Raw genomic sequence first — 20,270 nt, 5'->3', positions numbered from 1 at the left:
GAAAATAAGTTCGCTTGGCTACATTTTATGGGGTTATCTCATTTAACAACACGCGACGCTAGGAGGAAGAGATCTTCCTTTACCTTCCATTCGAAAGTTCCTAGCCGAAACAGTTTCGCAGGAACTTATGTCCAGGCTTGTTACGCGGAACATTCTACAGCTGAACCGAATACGTTTTTCTTAAAAATGTGTCTCTCGCAAATTTTCCCCAAAGAATTTGCATATTCCCTATAACTGAGTCTACTGAGGGAGTCAGGATAAAGAAAAAAAGATATTATTAGCCAATAAACTCTTTTTGGGAAGAAAACTGTAACATGTTCATAATGAATACCTAAACCATGCTTAAATATATTCGTGGAAATAAATTTTATCTTCTTAAGATTCATCTGTTAAAAACATTAGTAAAATATTTTTATTTAATAATATTCTAACATAAATAACGCTACTAAATAGGAATAAAGCTTGTTTGTATTATTATTAAGATCATTAACGTTAATTAACTTAATGCAGTTTACAACGGCATTTAATTTATATATGTATTCGGTATTCAGTTTATTATAAAAATTCAGTACTTAGTGCGCAGATTTACAATGGAATTCGATATAATAACTTAATACCACTGTAACACCGCGAGGAAAGAACTATTACTTTTATAAAGTTTAATTTCCTCTCTGTAAAGAATAAAAGTAAACCCATAACGATATAATTATTTTTATGTCCAAACGAGGTTAAACCTTCTTTCAAATTTATTTGAGGAAAACAATAACAAAATATCTTTTTGGAGTAGTATTCTAAATTAAACAATGCTGTTAAATAGAAATAGGATTTTCTCACAATGGCAATATTAATTGAATTCCATTATATCATACTGAAGAAAGAATTGTTGTTTCTATATCAGCTTAGTTTCCTTTTTGTAAAGAGTATAAATTTATGTGCTTTGATATGGTTGTTTTGGAGAAATGATTTTCGTTTATAAATAAGTAGAGTCACCAGGATTTTTTTTAGGCAGAAGACGTGAAAAATGTACAGTACTTTCGTCGGGACTCGAACCCTGGACGTCTCGAATACGCTTCGAGTGTGCTTCCAAACGCATTCTGAAAAAGAAAAAAAAAAAAAAAAAAAAAAAAAGAGAGGAAACACCTTATATACTCTCTCCTTTTAAAGGGCGAATGGGGATTAGGTGACCCAATCCCTAAATCGTGGTGGTGACGAATTACCTTCCACCAACTCTTAGTTCGAGCGCCACTGTAGAACCATGAGTTTTTCTTTCTTTCTTTCTTTTTTTTTTCTTAAAGCAGGAGACGTATAATGCTGGAATGAGCAATGATATATAACAGTTTATAACCGCCAGGCACTTGAATATGCATTTTTAAAAAAATGTCAGAGAATATGATGGGATGTTTTAATTTTCAGATGTAGGTAAAACAAGCAACCGAGGATTGCTCTTGAGATTTACTTAACAATTATTAATCTGGAATCGGGTCAAATTCATCACATAAATTTTTATCATTAGATAAATTATTTATCTACTTTTGTTAACAGAATCGCTAAGTTTCTAAAATGTGTTCTCTGTTAAACGAATCATTACCGAACGAAACCAGAGGACTTTCATAAAAAATATTAAATTTCTAAATTTGACAAAACTACATTGGCGTATAAAATTTTAGAAACAGATTTTAATCTACAGCTTTACTTTGGAGGCGCTTGTACATAAGGAAACCGTAGGATAATACCTCACGAGTACGGAAGTAAAGAAAAAAAAAAAAAAAAAAAAAACAGCACAATAAGTATAATGAGTACAGTATATACACAGAGATTATTAAAAAGAGGTTGCTCTCTACATTGGTAGCAATGGTTCAGACGAATCAGTAACAGACATGAAATAAAGAAAATTTAGCTCTCAGTAGGGGGCGAAATCATTTCGAACATACATGTTTTACAATGCATGCCTGTACTTTATATAAAGCTTGTACTTTATTAAAAACGATTGATTAACAATTCTTTTTAATCAGAGTTAATTAACGTCTATATCGTTTTTAATCAGAGATTAATAGTTGGGGGGCTATGGGCAGTTCATAAAATGTTTATCCAGCAAATATAATATGTGCTCAATTGGGTGCAGATCAGAAGAATGAGCATGTTAGCTCATTCGTGCAATTTTTTACTTCTGAGCAGTACAGAAACAGCCGCAGTCCTAACGCTGTCGTATTATCAATGGTTGCTTCAAAGCAAACTGAGATAGAATAAGACTATCGCGTTTCAATGGCGTGCAACGTTTATGGTATCAGCTTCCACTCTCTCGAATTAAGTACTCCTTTTAGATTTCCTTAACGAGAACAGTACCATTACCCTACCGATCTCCTTCCGTAATGTTTGAGGAGTGATACCACATGTTAACCACTCACTAAGTTAGCTCATATTCGAAGCACTGTTCATTTGAAATCTATTCTCATCAGTAAAAGGAACCTTATTCAGTTTTTGTATTCTTTTCATTACTATAAAAGAAAACTTCGTACTGAAATCAGTTCATATTCATGGAAACGTTTGACAACAAGAAGTCGCGATACATGGCGTCCACAGCTACTGTTAAGGTAACTTCAGTTACAACAACTTGTGGACTTTGCGGTCATCTCTGGTACTGTTACTTGAGAATGACCATTCTCAAGACTTCGAGTAGTTGTGCTTGCCATTCTTGCCCATTCCTCATACTTTGGTATTCCTTAAACTTTCCAGTTACTGTATTATTAGTCATCTAAGGGATTTCTAGCCGGTATTCGATTGTCTGTAGAGTGGAATGAAACTCTTTGAGTCTGCGTCACAATAATATTTACCATTCGGAAATTATGGAGAAAGTACCACAGATTATGCTTTTATCCTTTATGCGCTATGACGTAACGATTCCTTAATGTAGACTGTTTTCCAGCAGGAAACTTATGGTTATGCAAATCACAATTACCTTTTTCCTTTAACTTGAAAGCTGTAATATTAAAAAAGTGCTGTTTCTTAATTTCTGCACACTAATCTTTCTTTTGTAGCTAATAAAAAAATGCCTGTCATAAATGTCAGTATCTGATGAGCTTCAGTTAATTTATGTTACGTAATAATGTCGAAAATCAGATGAGAAGTAACTTTTTTCATCATCAATAGTAAGCATAATTACCGAGATCATTTCTTTTCCCGTAAAATAACTTTAAGTTTTTTAAGGTAGCGTTTAAATTCCTGTTATTTGCACTTTCTAAAGCTTTCTTTGAATACTAACTCAAAATTTTACTTAGAACCCACTATACTGCAAAGTGAATTATCACTAGGTTTGTAAAAGTACCATAAAGTCCTATGAAGTTTGAAATAAAACTTTTTATTGAAACGTGAATTGAACAGACGGCACATCTTATGTGTACAATCGAATTCCGGTACTTGTGGGTGTTAATTAACAGACAATTGAAAATACAATGGATTCGTAGCCTGGAATTACACGAGTTGGCCTAACAAAGCCTTGGGTCAAAATCTGTAATAACACGGAGTTTAACTTGAACTAGAAAAATGGCTAATGCTGGAATACTAACTAGAAGAGCTGGGCGACAGAAAATAAATTTGTGAACTTCGCTGACAAAAGATATATATATATAAAGCATTTAAAACTCTCACTTTAAATAGCTTTAGCTCATTTGCATCTTGAATTTTACGAGGGTTAACGAAAAAAAGAAGTCGAATAGTGCTGATCCTAATCATAAAATGAGTTAGCTAACATAAAACAGATTCTGTAAATTATTTACGAGAATATCGCACTGTAAGACGCTAAGAGTTTATAAACTTCCCACAATGAATCATTTTTAGTGAATTATATACGGAAACACTTTGTTTAATCTTGATATTAATAACCCTCTTAATAATACTTAAATTTGCTTTGGTTTATAGTAAGTTTTGTATACTTAAATTTATTGCTCTTTATAGGTTTTATATTTAGTTTATTTAAACCTCATAAGCATGCAGATTAAAAATGCTTGCGCTGCACAATCTATACTATTAAAATCTCTGTGCGTCTGTTTATTTGTTCGTATTATCATCTCCACTGGAACGGAGGTGAACTGAGTTTCAACAGAGGTAGCACGGATTCCAAAATCCGTAGGAAGCTATTTTGACCATTCTCCATTATGATTTTAATCAGTTGAGATATTACGCTATATTGGCAATAAAAAATGCATTTACGAATATGTTGTTGCGATTTGCGCGAGATGTTAATTATTGATTGCTGCGAGATATTAAGAACTCCGAAAACGCTAATTTGCCAAAATTTATTTACGATTGTTTATTTGCTTGAAAAGCCCGCTCCTTTGGCGGGCTCGTCCGTTAGTAGTTTTACTAAATTTTATAGATTTCGGACATAAGACAACGTGGGAATTTTTCCCAAGAGAATTATACAAAATTGAGCCAATGCAATGAAATAACCTTTAATTTAGTATGAGTTTAACTAACCTTCGTATGTCACTGTTACGATCTCTTTCTTTGTTCTGACTACAAATTCAAGTTTTACGGAAAGATGCAGAGGAAGATTTACTGAAAGATGAAAATTACATTTGTTTCGCTTCTTTCTGTCACAGAAAGTTAAAACAAGATTATTCTGGAAGAAACCTAGGATGACGAGATCAAGAATTTAATCTTCCAGAAGGTCAGTGACGTCAGAGACAGCACGAAACGAGCCCAAGCTAGGGAAACTCAGGTCAAAGACCTACTTTCTTTGTTCGTTCGTGTTTTCCCGCCGAAAATTCCCACTTGCGCTACGAGCGCTGCTTTGAAATTTCCCGCCTCGTTCCCGCGTAGAACATGACGCTTTGAGCGTGACATCAGAAGATATTTTAGAGGAAACATTCCAGCCCTGTTCCGGGTGCATACGTGTATTTGGACAGGCGGGCAAAGAACCGGAAGAATCATTCCTTCGTAGATACTGGAGCGTTTGGCTTTGCTGAAATGGATAAAAAGTGGCCCACATTTCTTACAAATCTGACGAAGTGTAGCGCATGCCAGTGTGTAAGTGAAAAGAAAAGGAAAACAGTAATACTCATTTTAATTCACATTTTCATTTCTATTTCTGAAATCTCCTGACAGCTTAGCAGTAGTTAGTTTAATTATACTGATATTTGGGCGAGTTAGAATAAGCCTGTGGAGTTTCCAGTGACGTAATAACGAACTGCTTTCATCATCTGGCAGATTCGACAGGGCTTTTAAAAATCAACAGGTTGATGCTCTCATAGTATTAATTATTATATATGTTTTTGCACTAATCTTATTAGGGTTCACTAGAAGCTCAAAGAAAGTTAATTGTTCATTTCAGACATCCTATTCAAATACTGATTGTTAGGCCCAAATTCGACTCAGGCAGATGAATAAGATAGCTGCGTCGCTGGTAGGATATTTTACACATGGGAAGCTTGAGTGCCACGAACAGCTTAAATTCCCTTAGTAAATCCTCCAGGAAGCCACCCCTCTAAGAGAAATATTTGACTGATCTTGCGAGATCTTTATTGTACGTAATAAATAACCTAGTAAAACCATATTTACATTTTATGTATTGTGACAGGACGAATATTTTCTGTTTGTTCTCTTGAAAATACTGAAGTTCTGGGACCTAAATACTTATGCTATAGTTAAATATATATATGTTACCGTGAAAGACCGAAATTGGAGAATGTCGACTTTCACCGGAGAATGTTAACATTCACCAAATACATTGGTGAAAGATCGAATATTGCACTACATTCTTGTATATTCGGACCCTCACCGGTGTATGTCGACAATCACAGATATTCTCTGGAGTAAGTCGAAAAGAGAGGTCATAAAGTGCCATAATAGTTTAAGTTGTTGCAATAAATAAGATTTGAATCACATAATTTAGTAAGTTTTTTATTACTGTTATTTTATTTTCTCGTTTAAAACGTATTGCATAATTAAGTAAGTTTTTAACTTCTATTATTTTCCTTTCTCATTTTGAATGTATTGTGTGTTTTAAGTTCTTATGTTCTTAAGTTCTTATTCTGAGTCTCAAGTGCGTTTTTTCGCGAAGGAATTACGGAGAAGGAAATATAATATTCTTATATGTTCAACATTCACCATTGTACATGGTGAATGTCGACATTGACCGGTGTAAGTCAGAAATAAGAGTATTTGGAAAATATTTCGGACATACACCAAGAGACTATGTGAATGTTGACATTCACCGGTGAGAGTCGACATTCTCCAGATTTCTGTCTTTCACCGTAACATATATAATATATATTGTTGCGTGTGTACGGGTTCGTAATGGATTGAATGCGCAAGTCGATAAAAAGTTAATAAAGTTTGTTCATATCCCAACAAATAAAGCAAAATACTGAAATTTCCTCGGAGATATTCCTACAATATCGCAATATCTCACAGTAGTTATATTTTGAACTACTAAAATATAAATAGAACTCAATTCAAAACACAGAGAAAGCTAATCCGATGTCAATGCGAATTCGATGCAATCAATAGAAGCTCTAAGTAAACAACTGAATTGAGTTGTTTTGCTCCGGCTTTTATTTAGTTATGCTCAAGAACATTCTGGTATTATCTCGAATTTTCTGGAAAGCAAAGAGTGCAATTACAAGATATCTATTTATTAAATGTTAAAAGCGCGTGTTCCTGTATTTTTACTTTTTCGACGTAGCTTTCTCTTAAAACTCGTCACGAGATGCACTGCACGGGGAAATAAAACAATCTTACTTATAATTCTACTAAAAATAGCAAATTAAATACAAAATTCCTAACACTATATTAATAATATATGAGCAGTAATATATAATATATCTATTAAGTTATATATTAGTTATATATATATATACATATTACTAATTTTCCAAATATAGCAATGTTAAGATTGTACTACTGGCGAAACGTGAACGTTATTTATAACTTCTACTATTTACCGAGTTTCGTCCGAAATTGATTTACGTAAATTAAATCTAATTTCAAAGAAATTTCTTAATTAATATTAATAAATTAAATTAATTAATTAATATAAATTAAATTAAATTAATTACTATTAAGAAATAAAACAAAATGCTGAAAAGAATAGAAAATAAAGGCAAAATAGAAAGAAGATTGAATATTACATGTGGATCAGAGGATTAAAAAAAACGAAGAGCTCTAAGTGTTTCGAGAATCTGGTCATATGAATAGCCTCTTTTTCTATATTTTTCATTCAGTCCAGGCATTCCAAACGGGGTCGGTATTGGCCTCCTGGGACTTTAAAATTTTACGGGAAGACGGTGATGATCAAAGGGTCGACTGGAATTCGTTAACCGAATGTCCATAAGCACCTGGTCAGCACGATTAAGATCAATTAATTATAAAAAAAATTATCAAAAAATTCATATTAAATTTTTATGATAAAAAATTAGTAGATCATGTAGTAAAGAACAAATCATATAAAATAAATATAAGGTAAAAAATGCACAAAAATTATTACTATACTTTTAAATCAATAAAACATTATTAATATAAAGATTTTCTTATGCATTAAGTGGAATATAAAAAAATCTGATGTGTACACCACATGACTTCCTTGTACGGAATATTAAATTATACGCATTTTTTTCTTGCATTTCGTTTAAACTTATTGGATTGAATTAAATCTACTTCGCCGACAGCGCATAAACCACAATAGAATAAATGCATTCTTAAAAATTCACTCTAGTATTTGTTTACATAAGCGACACTCTGACGCTAGATTCACTTAATAGTATTATATTTCGTTCCTATTATAACTCAATATGGACAAAAATTATATTATTTAAAGAATAGAATTATCTAATCGTTGTCACATGTTCTATTCAAGTACTATAATAAAGCTAGAATGATGTATAAAAGAAATTAAGCAAACAAAACAAAAAGAAACAGTTTTTCACAGACGATTGAGTATTTCTCATTCAATTAATTCAGTTCTCACTTCGCGAGAAGGCAAAAATACATAAAAACTCAAAATATCTATATTAAAAATTACGAAGTAAGTCTTAAACACTTATTTCCTCGAAAAAATTCCAGAAAGGATTAAGCATGATTTAATTGGCAATAATAAATGAAGGCGTTATATTTGTTGTTGCGAAGCTAAGTTTCTCTAGATTGGCAACAAATCCACTAGTCTGCTGTTTCAAATGTAAACAATCAATGGCTGCCATAAAAAAAAGGCTTAGTGGCACTTAAACAACTTTAAAATCGTTGATAATTCTAAAAATATTGCATACAGATTTACTAAAGGCATACAAACCTTAACCGGAAGATAAAAACAACATACTTCAATCATTTTTAAAGCAAAAAATGTACAATTTACAAACATATAAGAGTAAAGAAACTGAGATCACTGAGCCGGGTAACAGAGTGGATATACATATATATAAATATTTATATACGTTTGGTGCGGCCGATTGCAACCAAAATACGAGGTGCACATCTACATGTTATAGCAGTCTTATATACAAAATTTCAACGTTCTGAGGCTACTCGTTTTTGAGTTATGCGAGATACGTACGTACTTTCGTACGCACGTATGTACATACGTTCGTACAGACGCCACGAAAAATTCTCTTCAGAATTAATTTTAAAGCAGTTTTATAATTTTTTTGGAGGAAACGAGTCTTTTATTCTGTCCTTACATACAGGTATCACGCAAAAACATCGTTAAATTGCATTCGATAGCGGTAAAAATGGATATTTTCGTTGAAATATGCTGCCTGAAACTTTTCGCGATTACAATACTTCCTTTTCACTTCGTACAAGGAAGTAAAAAGGAAAACGTAAGACTATAAAAAAGCACATTAAAAAATACCAAGAACGCAAAACTAGACAGGAAAACAAGAAACAGTTTGAATATTTTTGAAGGAAGTGAATAAAGAATTGAATTATATAATTATATAATTAATAGTAATTTTATACCCGATATTAAAACATTTGCATTGATACATCAAACCCAGCTATCACATTAATTAGAATTTAACATTAAGCTATTAAAATCTGCGATTTTGTTTCTGAAAACTTGCTTATATTTTTTAAATTAATAATAACACAAAAAAAAATAAATAATAAATTTAATAAACCATAATAAAAACGACAAACAATTAGATTAAAATATGAACAAAAGTGTTTATTAAAAAAATTTTCCTATTCTTTATATAATTGTTATTTTAAAATTATTTATGGGCAATTATGATTATGTTGTATGGTATGTGTTATGAAAAAAAATGTAAAGAAGTCGATGACGAAAGCCATTCTTTTGAAAGGGGCGATACAAGTAAAAGGTTGGGAAACCTCGGTGTAATCGAATAATGTATCAAATTGAACTTATTTTGGGGCAGAACTTATTAAAAGAATTAAGAACTCAGATTTTAATCTTAAGGCTAGCTTTTAGACTAGAATAGAATACTTACTAACCATCACTATGAGAAGTAATTATTTTATATTGCAGACGATTACGTTTTTTTCACTTTTTCTAGCTGTTTACTCTGAAAATAGATTATCTCTCAAATAATAAAATGCAATCGTAGATGTGGAGAACAAACTGTAAAACTTTTTTTGTATTTTTAAAATTTTTTTTGTAGGCCAAAGTAGAAATTGACTTAAATATTTTTATTTAATTAATTATTAATTAATTAATTTTCAATCTTTAATCAAATACTATTTATTCATCCACTCAAGTTCAAATATTTTTTTTAAACTTGTAGTGGACGACACCACTTAATGTTAATACGGATTTTTGGTGAAAAATATAAGGTATTTTAAAAAATTTTAATTAAAAATTATTTTGTATTTTTAAAATTTTTTTGTATTTATTTTTTTATTTTTATTTTTTTATTTTTATTTTTTTATTTATTTATTTATTTATTTTTTTTTTTGTACTTTAAAAATTTTTCTTTGTTGACCTAAGTAGGAATTGACTTACAACAAATAATATAAATTTTTTTTTTACATTACTTGTAAATGTCTTCTCTTGCGCCTTCATTTCGGTGTTTCTATAGTCGTCTATAATACAATTTCATTTTGAGGATTGTCAAACGAGTTCTTTCAATATGGATGTTATTTTTAAATTAGTCTTGGAAGAATTTATTCTCGTTTTTTCTATGTTTGGCTTTTATTAAATGAAGTAATTCATACTGACTTTTTCTCTAAATCAGTACTTCAACAAAATGTGTAAGTGAAAGAAGGAAAGATCACTTAATCGATGCTCATTCTTCCCGCTTATTCGCAATGATGTCGTTGCATACCTACTCATGATATATAATAAACAAATTGCCACATTTGGTGCTGTGGCGCACAATTTTCCACTTAGATCTTGTTGATCGGAAAGTACCTCAACAGCTGATCTCCGATTTTGTATAAAAATATCGTGAATTGGAAATCTCCGTTCAGGAGATAAATAGACTGCATTCATTGACTATTAAGTCAATTAAAATTTGCGGTATGCAAAACGATTTTCTTTTAAATAAATAAGCTGTCAAAAATATAAGCTTCGTTTCTAAGGCATTTCTCTTGCAACTGGAAGGTCCAGAACTTAAATTCGGGCTAGGGCGTTACATATTTTTCGCGTCTTCTTCTCCGAAAAACAAATTCGAAATAACTCTACAAAGTGGCGCCCGAACTAAAATGTGGGGGGAAGATTATTCGCCACTACAGGAATTTGGAGATCAGGTTCACGCACATGGTGAAAATATAAGGTATTTCCTCCCTCTTTATTGTGTGCCTTCGTGGTGTAACTGGAAGCATGTTAAACTAGCAATAGGAAAGTCCCGAGTTCAAAACTCGGCAAGAACACTGCACAATTTTGACGTTTTTTGCACCGAAAATAAAGCGCTTACACAGGGATTTTAGAAAATTGTATTAATTGGGCAGTGAATCTTTACAGAAGTTTTGCATTGCATAAGAAAAACCTGTCAGTGAACTACTGAAAATTTTTCAGTGAAAAATTAATACTGAACAGTTATACAAATAATCAGTGAGAAGTTAAAAATTTGCCCCTAGATTAGTCTGGACTAGAAACTTATGATCATTCAGGAGAGTACTTTACTATTTCAATCTTTCATGTTTTTAAAATGGTGTTTGTTAAAAAATATTTATTATGTTTGATCTATAGTGTTTATTAATTTTCATTATACGCTTTCTCACTTTCATTATTAAATCTTTGGTTCACTAGCGTGAGAGTGATAATTCTAGTAAAACTAAAAGTTTAATTCAAGCAGAACATTTTGAGATTGAAATAAAATAAAAAGATAAATTTTGAAGTTTATTATCTAGAAATGTTTTCAGAAATATTTTATAATCAAAAATATTACCTACAAAAATAAAATGACTCATTTCTATTACTTTGCAGAGGCATTGGCTTATTTCAAATCAGGAGAAATGAAAAATGAGCAATGCCCTCGCCGAGACTCGAACAACGGACCTCTCGAATACGCGCCGAGCGTGCAGACCACTACACCACGAAGGCATGCTAAGAAGGCAGGAGAAATACCTTATAACTTTATAGAACTAAATCTGATCATCGATTATCCAAAATATTTTTTGAAACAACCTAGCTCAACCTTTATTATCAGTTTAGGAGTTTTATTGTAATTATTAATATTTCACTCGCAACTATTATTTTACATATTAAAATATTAGGATTTTGAGGTAAAGAAATCGACAAAGCAAGTATATTTATATAAATGAGGGTATAACTAACACACAAAGTTTTGCACTAATTTCAAACCATACTTTCCATAACGTTAAATGTGCTAAGTTGGGAAATGAAGCTAACAAGTAATATATAAAAAAAAAAAAAAAATAAATAAATAAATTCCTACTTAGGTCATAAAAGAAAAATTAAAAATATATATATATTTTTTAAATACCAAAAAAATTAAAAAAAATTTTTTATATGTGAAAAAACTGTATTAACATCAAGTGTCATCCACTACAAGTTTAAAAAATATATTTAAACTTGAATGGATGAATGAAAAGTATTTAATTAACGATTGAAAATTAATCAATAATTGAAAGTCAATTCCTACTTAGTAATTGAAAATCAATTCCTACATAGATCAAGAAAGAAAAATTTCAATATGTAAAAAAGCTGTATTAACATCAAGTGTCATCCACTCCAAGTTAAAGAAACGTATTTGAACTTAAGTGGATTAATAAAAAGTATTTTATTAACGACTGAAAATTTGAACAAGGTATAGGAAGGGCGTGAGTTAATAGTAGGAATTTAAAAATTATATTGCATCAGATAATTAAGAAAGTTTTATCCGTGGTTGTGTCTTTCTTTTACATCCACATTTTCAGTTATTTAAATTGGCATTGCTTTAGATAAACAAAATTCTACCGTAGATTAAAAAAATAAACTAATCACTGTTGCACGAAGTTTTTTAAATTAGGCAATAAATTAATTTATTCAAATTTGAATAAATGTTTCTGTTTGCCATAACGTTTCTATCTTTCATGGATAATTAATACCTGTTTTCAAAATTCCTCCGAAATGAAAGTCTCAAGTTTCAACCCGGTTCCTGCGCTTTTGTCTGAAACTATTGAAGATTGTTTGTTTATTTATTTAATTATGGTGAAGTTCTAGAGCGCTATTTTTTCTAATTGGAGGGATGCATTCACAGAGGGTTTTAAGGGAAAATTACTTATATTTCCATCACGTATAGAGAGACCACGAAAACTCCTCCTCAGCCAGACCATTCAACGTGAATTGAACTAGTGTTTAGCGGTTATTATTCACTAGGTCATTGCTGGGCATAGATCACTGCATTAATACACTGAATAATGCACCGCATAATGCACTAAACTCTCAATTCGTTATAGTTTTGATGTATTTGCTGTTATTTTTATCCCAGTTATACTTTGGTATTCCCTCAAAAATTACCGAATTAATTAGAATGATGGTGGGACTTACAGGGGTTGGACAAAAATATGGAAACACCTTTAAAAAAAACATGTTTCTTTGCTTAATATGGTGTAGGAAACCCGTTGGCATCCAAAACAGCTTGCAGTCTTCTCGGAATGGATAAATACAGTTCCTGTATGTTTGCCAAGGGAATATTATACCATTCTTCCTGCAAAACGGTGGCAAGTTCAGATAACGATGTTGGCGGTGGATAACGAGAATGCACTTTCCGTTCCAATGTAGACCACAAAGGTTCGATAATGTTCAGATCTGGTGATTGTGGTGGCCAGGGAAGATGGTACTACCCATCCTAGTGCTCAGAAAACCAGTCCTGGACAATGTGAGCTGTGTGAACAGGGGCTTGGAAGACACCATCACCATCGGGGAACAAAGTTTGTACCATGGGATGAACTCGATCGGCCAAAATGCTCACATAAGTCTTGGCAGTCATGTGCCCTGACACAGTTATCATGGGGCTAGCAGAGAACCACGATATGGCTGCCCAAACCGTAACAGAACCCCCGCCATGTTTCACTCTTGGCAACAAGCAGTCTGTATTGAGGCTTGAGATGGCTTGAGATGGCGTTCTCCAGACGTAAACTCGGCCAGAAGTGGGAAACAATGTGAAAGAACACTCGCCAGACCATATTACTCGCTTCCACTGCTCTATAGTCCAGGCTTTATGACTTAAACACCACCTTTTCCTGTTACGGGCATTAGCATCACTGATGAGTGGCTTCTCAATTGCAGCACGGCCAGCAATTCCCTGTTTATGAAGCTCCCTTCTAATTGTTTTGGTACTCACAGGGTTCGGTAACACAACATTCATTTCAGCAGTAACTTTTGCAGCTGTGGTCTTCTTATTTTTCGTCACAATTGTCTTTAATGATCACCTGTCACGATCACTCAGGACATATTTTCGTCCGCGCTGTGATTTAGCAGATGATGTTTTTCCGCTTTTCAAATATGCGGAATAAATCTTCGATACAGTACCTCTTGAAACACTAAACACCTCGGTTACCTTGCTTACGGAAGCACCTACCATACGTGCTCCAACAATTTGCCCACGTTCGAAGTCTGTTAACTCTGACATAATGCAATGACAACCTCATATAACAGTACTCCGACAACAAACTAAACTGTTTAGCACATTTACGAAGTTGTATAGGTGGCGTCAGTAGTCAAAAACGCCAGCGCCACCTACATATTTTATTAAAATCAATCTTTCTTTTCAAACATGCAATTCACAAGGTGTTTCCATATTTTTGTCCATCCACTGTATTTTAGAGCAATGCGTTTTTTCTCATGAATTCGTAAATCTAATTAAATTTAATTTCTTTTACTGATAAAGTAAGAAAGTTTGATTATGGTTTGCTTATTTTTTTATTATAGTTTCGTAAGCTTTGTTTAATACGTTATTTCCTCCTAAGACAAGAAATCAGTTTCATTTTACAATTAAAATTATAATTTTTTTAATTGTAAAATTGAATTTATTTTTCAAAATGTTATCATAAACTTGTAAGATTAAAAAAAGGTGATAAATTAAAAAACATTCTTTTGTCATTAACATTTAATCTTCAAGCGGAAGAAGTTAATTATAGATGAGATTTCTCTTTTCCGTGATGTCTAAATTTAATACGTGATTGCTCTACAGGCTGTACATTTGTTTATTAACTACTGGTTGGGAATGTCTGAACATATCATTATTTAGCCGCTTATTGCAGGGAACATTACCCAAGGTGCAGTGGACCGGTACAGAACCTACAACATTTATGCTTTCTCCGGGATTCTCAGATACGGCAGTCGACACAGTTAACCCTCATTTCGAAAAGGGCGTCAATAAAATATATGAGACATCCATAACGAATAGAAAATTCTTTGTGAAACAAATCCCTATGAAGCATAATCTTTCATTGATTTTTCGAATAAAATTAAAAATTTAATAATGCAGTTTTCATTGCTGTCTAATTGGGACATCTGCGGCTTTACTGTTTCTGTATTTAAATCATAGATCGTTAATAATATAGGATGGGCCAAATAACACCTACCAATGTTAAACACAAATAACTTTTTTATTTTTTGATATAATTATTTTTTTCGTTTTTTAGGTTATAATTGAATTCTTGAAAATTTATTATGGAACCATACAGTACAAAACAACGCGTTAAAATTATCGAGTTTTTTTATTCTTGTCAACGATCAATTGTTATGAAGCAGGGTAAATATCGGCAATATTTCAATTCAAGTGAACTATTTGGTGCGGTGTTACAGCCAATAGAGTTATCGGCTCATATTTCTTCGAGAATGAGCATGGAACGCCGGAAACGATTTCCGGAGCTTCTTACAGAACAATGATTGAAAATGTTTTGCGGCCAGTGGCGGAGCAGAATCCGTTTTTTATGGGGATGTTTAAAAGACAACGTGTATGTTAATAAACCACAGACTGTTAGACAGCTGAAGCAATAAATTCGAGACGAAATACTGAGTCTTCAACCAGAAACATGACGTGGTGTAATGGAAAACGCGTTAAAAAGAGCCAATCTCTGTACGAAAAAAATGGTGGACATTTGGCTGATGTCATATTTCACACATAATTTCCATAAAATATATTTAATGCATAAAAAATTAATCAAAATAAATTATTATTACAAGAGTTATCTTTGTTCAACATTAGTAGGTCTTATTTGGCCCAGCCTATAGTAATTATATGAATTATTATTCAAGTTTATGTAAATTGTTAATATTTCGAACTAAATTTAGCTATTCTGACGTCATTTTACTCTTGTTGTTGAACATACCGAAGAGTTTCATCTTTGGCAAAACCCGCAGACACGGCAACTGTAGATCAATCATCTATCCTAAAGAAAGGATGTGATCATTCCTGTTTTGATGAGGGAAAAAGATTTGGTTGCACCATATCTATTAAGTTTTCATCAAATGTTTTACTCGCTTGGTAGCAGGATATATCTCAACAGGCCTGGTACTTGACCTCCCTCCAAAAAATTATAGGTCAGTAGTACCACCTGGAATCTTTGGAGGCTTCTTCAAGGGGAGAGTCCTGGATGACCCCGAAGTTGGTTTAAAATAGGAGTTTACCTCAACACTGCATAGAAATGCGACACAAATTCCTGAACATTAAATATTACGACGATCATTCTGGAGGAAAATCAAGGTCATGGGGCACCTCATTCACAACTGCGTATGCGAGTGGATTTCGGTGAATATTAAGTGAAATATCAGAAATAAGGTCAAAAAGCGAAATGATAAGATCCGCCCGCTGGCTTAAAAATCCAACGAGGTTCTGACATATGCTAGAAAGTGATCTGAATTTTAACTGTAAATTATACAAAATTAGGCACATGTAAAACTTTTGAATGCATTTGGTGAAAACGATCTGGACCAAATTCAGTTAAAATTGGCATTATTCATTGTTATTAAAAATTAACATTATTTTAATATGTGGCTAATGCGACACAATAAAATATTAAAAAAAATTAATTCAAATGTCAAATATTTAAAACAATAAATTATATATAAGATATAGAAGAAGTGAAAAGATGAATTAGAGCGTTATTATGAACACATGTAATATTTGATGTGCATCGAAGACTTGACGCTTCTATCTTTAATGACAGGAGAAACCGTAAGTGATATAGATAGAAATACAAATTTAGCACCATAAAATTAATTAATATTTTTAATTAATAAATAAAGTTTTTCGGTAACAGGTGACCAGAAAAGAGAATGCGTCAAGTACTTGAGTAATAAACATCAAAATTACTGTGTTTAAGAATTTATAGATGAATTCACGCCAGCGATTATATTTGTAGTGTATAAAGAAAATAGGTGAAAAATATCTGAGACAAGTACTGTGATTCTTCAATAAATTAGCTAAAAGTTTGTAGCGACATTAGGTACTTTTTTGGAAGCAGGCAAGATGAGAAATGAGCAATGCCCTCCCCGGGAATCGAACCACGGACTTCTGGAATATGTGCCTAGCGTGCAGACCACCACACCACGAAGGCATGCTAAGACGGAGGGAGAAATACCATATATACCCCCCCTTTTAAAGGGCGACTGTGGTTTTTAGGAGACCCAATTGCCAAATCCTGAGTGTGGAGAATCATCATCCACCAGTCTTTTCGTTCGGGGTCAGTCTAGATTCATTAGGTTATTTGGAAGCAAGTGAGATGAAAAATGATCAACGCCTTCGCCGGAAAAGCGAAACACGGACCTCTGGAATACGCGCCCAGGGTGCAGACCACCACACCACGAAGGCATACTAAGAAGGCGGGAGAAATACCTCATAAGTTCTTAGGTAACAGATGGCTTAATAACAGCACAGTCGTATGCAAACTGAAAGGTCCAAGGTCCGATGCCTAGTTCGGCATATAAAGAGAAATCAAGGTTTGTCAAAATTTTTCAGATAAATAAGATTACCAGAATACTAACTACTGCTTAAATCGTTACTGCAACACTGCTACACCTACTGATTATTTTATTACACTACTATGTATTTCTCACTGCAAACTGTTGTGTTAATTCTGCAATTAAACCTCCATTACAAAATGGATAGGAACTATTTCACGTATGAAATATGAATTGCTCATTAATGAATAAATTAAGTATTTCTTCTCTACGAATAAAATGATATTCTCTGGTAACACTGCTGAACACTGGTAATTTGATAAAGGTTTAACCCCAGTGAACGGGCTGGCTTTATGGAAGTTTTCATGGTTTTCCTCCAATGTGATGTGAATGTCAGACGGTTTTTCTCAAAACGCGTCCTCTACAAAAGCATACCTTCCGTTAGGCAGGATAGTCCTCGAGTATGCTCTACCGTAGTCCAAGTAATCCGAATCCAACTAATTTACCGGCACCATACCAATATATTCTGCTTTGTGAGGAATAGAAAAGTGTGGATTCCATAAAAAGCTCTGCAGACTGTTAGCTAACATTCTTTAAACTGCGAATTACGGTTGTATTCCAAGCAAAAAATGGCTATCCTTTCTCCGTAATGTCAACAAAGCCAAACAAGGCAGCTTTCTTGACATATACTGGAACAACGACAACTTATTCTTTAAGTACTACATATACCAAGTGTAAGATTTCAAAAATTTGCATCAGAAAGGAGATTAACCTAACTTCTAACAGTTACTCAATTATAACTAAATTATATTTTTAATATTCAGTTGTCCCCAGTTGCCTATGGTTATAAATATCTGCCTCGTGACTCTACAAGTTTCAGTTTTATATAGCTTTTAAAGAGCGATTGGGGATTTTAGGGGACCCAGTCGCAAATTATGGGTGTGGAGAATCATCATCCATCACCCTTTTAATTCGGTCGCCACTGTAGAGACATTAGGATTTGTTTTTTTTTTTTTGGAAGCAGATGTGAAAAATGAGCAACGCCTTCGCCGGGAATCGAACCACGGACCTCTGGAATACGCGCCCAGCGTGCAACCTCTACACTTCGAAGGCACGCTCAGAAGGTGGAAGAAATACCTTATAAAATAAACAGGAAACAGTAACTATTCTACAGCTGATGGAAGCTCTAAAATAATCATCTATAACTTACGCTATTGGTAGGAAATTAATCGAAAGAAGTTGTAAACGTAGTACAAAAGCGAAACCTAGCCACCTATTTGCTCTAAAACACATCACAACTTAAAGTAACGCTAATTTAATGTTAGACAGTAATAATTTCACACTTAATGACTTAAATCCTTTTTTACCCTGAAAGCCTAATTTTCCTAACTAAATAACTAAATAATATGCAACCATGTTTTTATAGCTTACTTAATTTACATTACGGTGAAAGCTGACGACAAATAGGAAGATGAACGGAAATAACTTAAAAATATCTGGTTAATTTAAATAAAATCTAGCCATAAAATCTTACATTTTTTTCCGATAATTTTGTATTTTTGAGTAATGTTTATTATTTTACTATTAAATTTAGTTTAAATTTCATAAAAATATAAAATACCGCTAACAAGAGCAATTGTCAAGGCCAATGCAATCGATGTAGGCGCTACCGGCGGACAGAATTTAGAAGTGGAAATATTTTTAGGCAGGATATTGTGCAGTAGAATTTAGGAGAAGCAACGACTGCACTGGCAGCTGAATTTAGGCAGGAAATTGTTTTAAAATTTAGCCAGGTACAGGGCTGTAGAATTTAAGTAATGCAGCGAGCTGCACCAAGCGGCAAAATTCCAACAACGACCCTGCCAATAGGAATAATAATAGAAATTTTACAGGCATTAATTTTTATCTCATTACCCAGTTATTAGAAGAGAGATTATTAATACTTGATGAACATAAAATACTACTAATTAGTCCAAAGAGGCCTTTTTTCCTGAGGAACTATTGTTTTTGTTTTGCGATTTTGCGTCTAATCACTTGGAATGTCCGTTTCACATTTCAAACTGTTGCCGCCAAATATTATCGCCCTGTATTATATTTGGAGAAATTAAACAATGAAGAATCTGCATAAATGCAAGTATGTTTTTCGCATTGTGATGAAATGGTACTTCCAATTTTGAATGACGTAATCGTACAGCGAATATGGACATCTGGAAGCCCAAATTTGAAACTTGGAATTTGTTTTGTTATTGATTGAATATTTTGTAAAACTTTAACGAATTTTTGATAAAAAAAACTTAAGGATTTCAAAGCGAGCAATGGCAACGTTGTACAGAAAAAAAAAAAAAAAACATTTTTATCCCCAGCGTGTGAGACTGTGTATAGGAATTTCTAAAGATATGCTCAATTAAAAAATATTTTGCGATATTGCTTTTCAATTGAATTTTATGGTTTAAATGCGAAGAACATGATATTTAATAAATAAAGGTAACACACAAAATGTTAAAAAAACGTCCATTGGGACGTAATTTAAAATCTGAAACCTTTCAGATTTTTTTTATAGTAATTTCTATCGAGAAATTCCGTAATTGTGAAAACTCAAAATTTAGTGTCAGCCTTATATTCATCTTTCGACCATCTCTGAATTCAATCAGTATTTTTCATAATGTTGTTTATATTTCTTTCTTATCATTACTCTGCATGTGAAAAAACTAAAAAAATTAGTAGAAGAGAAGGAAAAGAAGACGGTAATTTTCAGTCTCATTCGCATTTGTTCCCACAGGGTAAATAAAGAATATGTTCCGCTTCATGATTCCAGCTTCATAGAATTTTAATTAACCAAGAAATTGTTTTAAATTTATGATATTTCGAATAAAAATAATTGAATTGGATCATAATATTTATAAAAATGATCGCTCATAGAGATAAGAGAAAATGACTGAAAGTAATCTGATCGATTAATGAACTAAATTAT

The 20,270-nt window shown here is 32.6% G+C and overlaps 1 protein-coding gene and 1 long non-coding RNA gene across 3 annotated transcripts in view; one reads left to right on the top strand and one right to left on the bottom strand.

Moving 5' to 3' along the window:
* The window catches only part of LOC146997819 (uncharacterized), a 338,237-nt gene that overhangs the window by 238,811 nt on the left and 79,156 nt on the right, over positions 1–20,270 (bottom strand). The gene's annotated exons all lie outside the window — the stretch shown is intronic.
* The window catches only part of LOC118184001 (uncharacterized), a 143,267-nt gene continuing 127,947 nt past the window's right edge, over positions 4,951–20,270 (top strand). The window contains exon 1 of the mRNA XM_085815980.1: positions 4,951–5,025. Coding sequence (XP_085672106.1) covers positions 4,966–5,025 — 60 coding nt within the window. The 5' untranslated portion in view covers positions 4,951–4,965. The remainder of the gene's footprint in view (positions 5,026–20,270) is intronic.

This window comes from Stegodyphus dumicola, chromosome 4 (genome assembly GCF_044657685.1).
Source record: "Stegodyphus dumicola isolate Sdum_Otavi_A_Nest chromosome 4, ASM4465768v1".
Classification (NCBI taxonomy): Eukaryota; Metazoa; Arthropoda; class Arachnida; order Araneae; family Eresidae; genus Stegodyphus; species Stegodyphus dumicola.
Note: the sequence above shows the minus strand (reverse complement) of the source record. Positions and strands in the feature narration are given on the sequence as shown.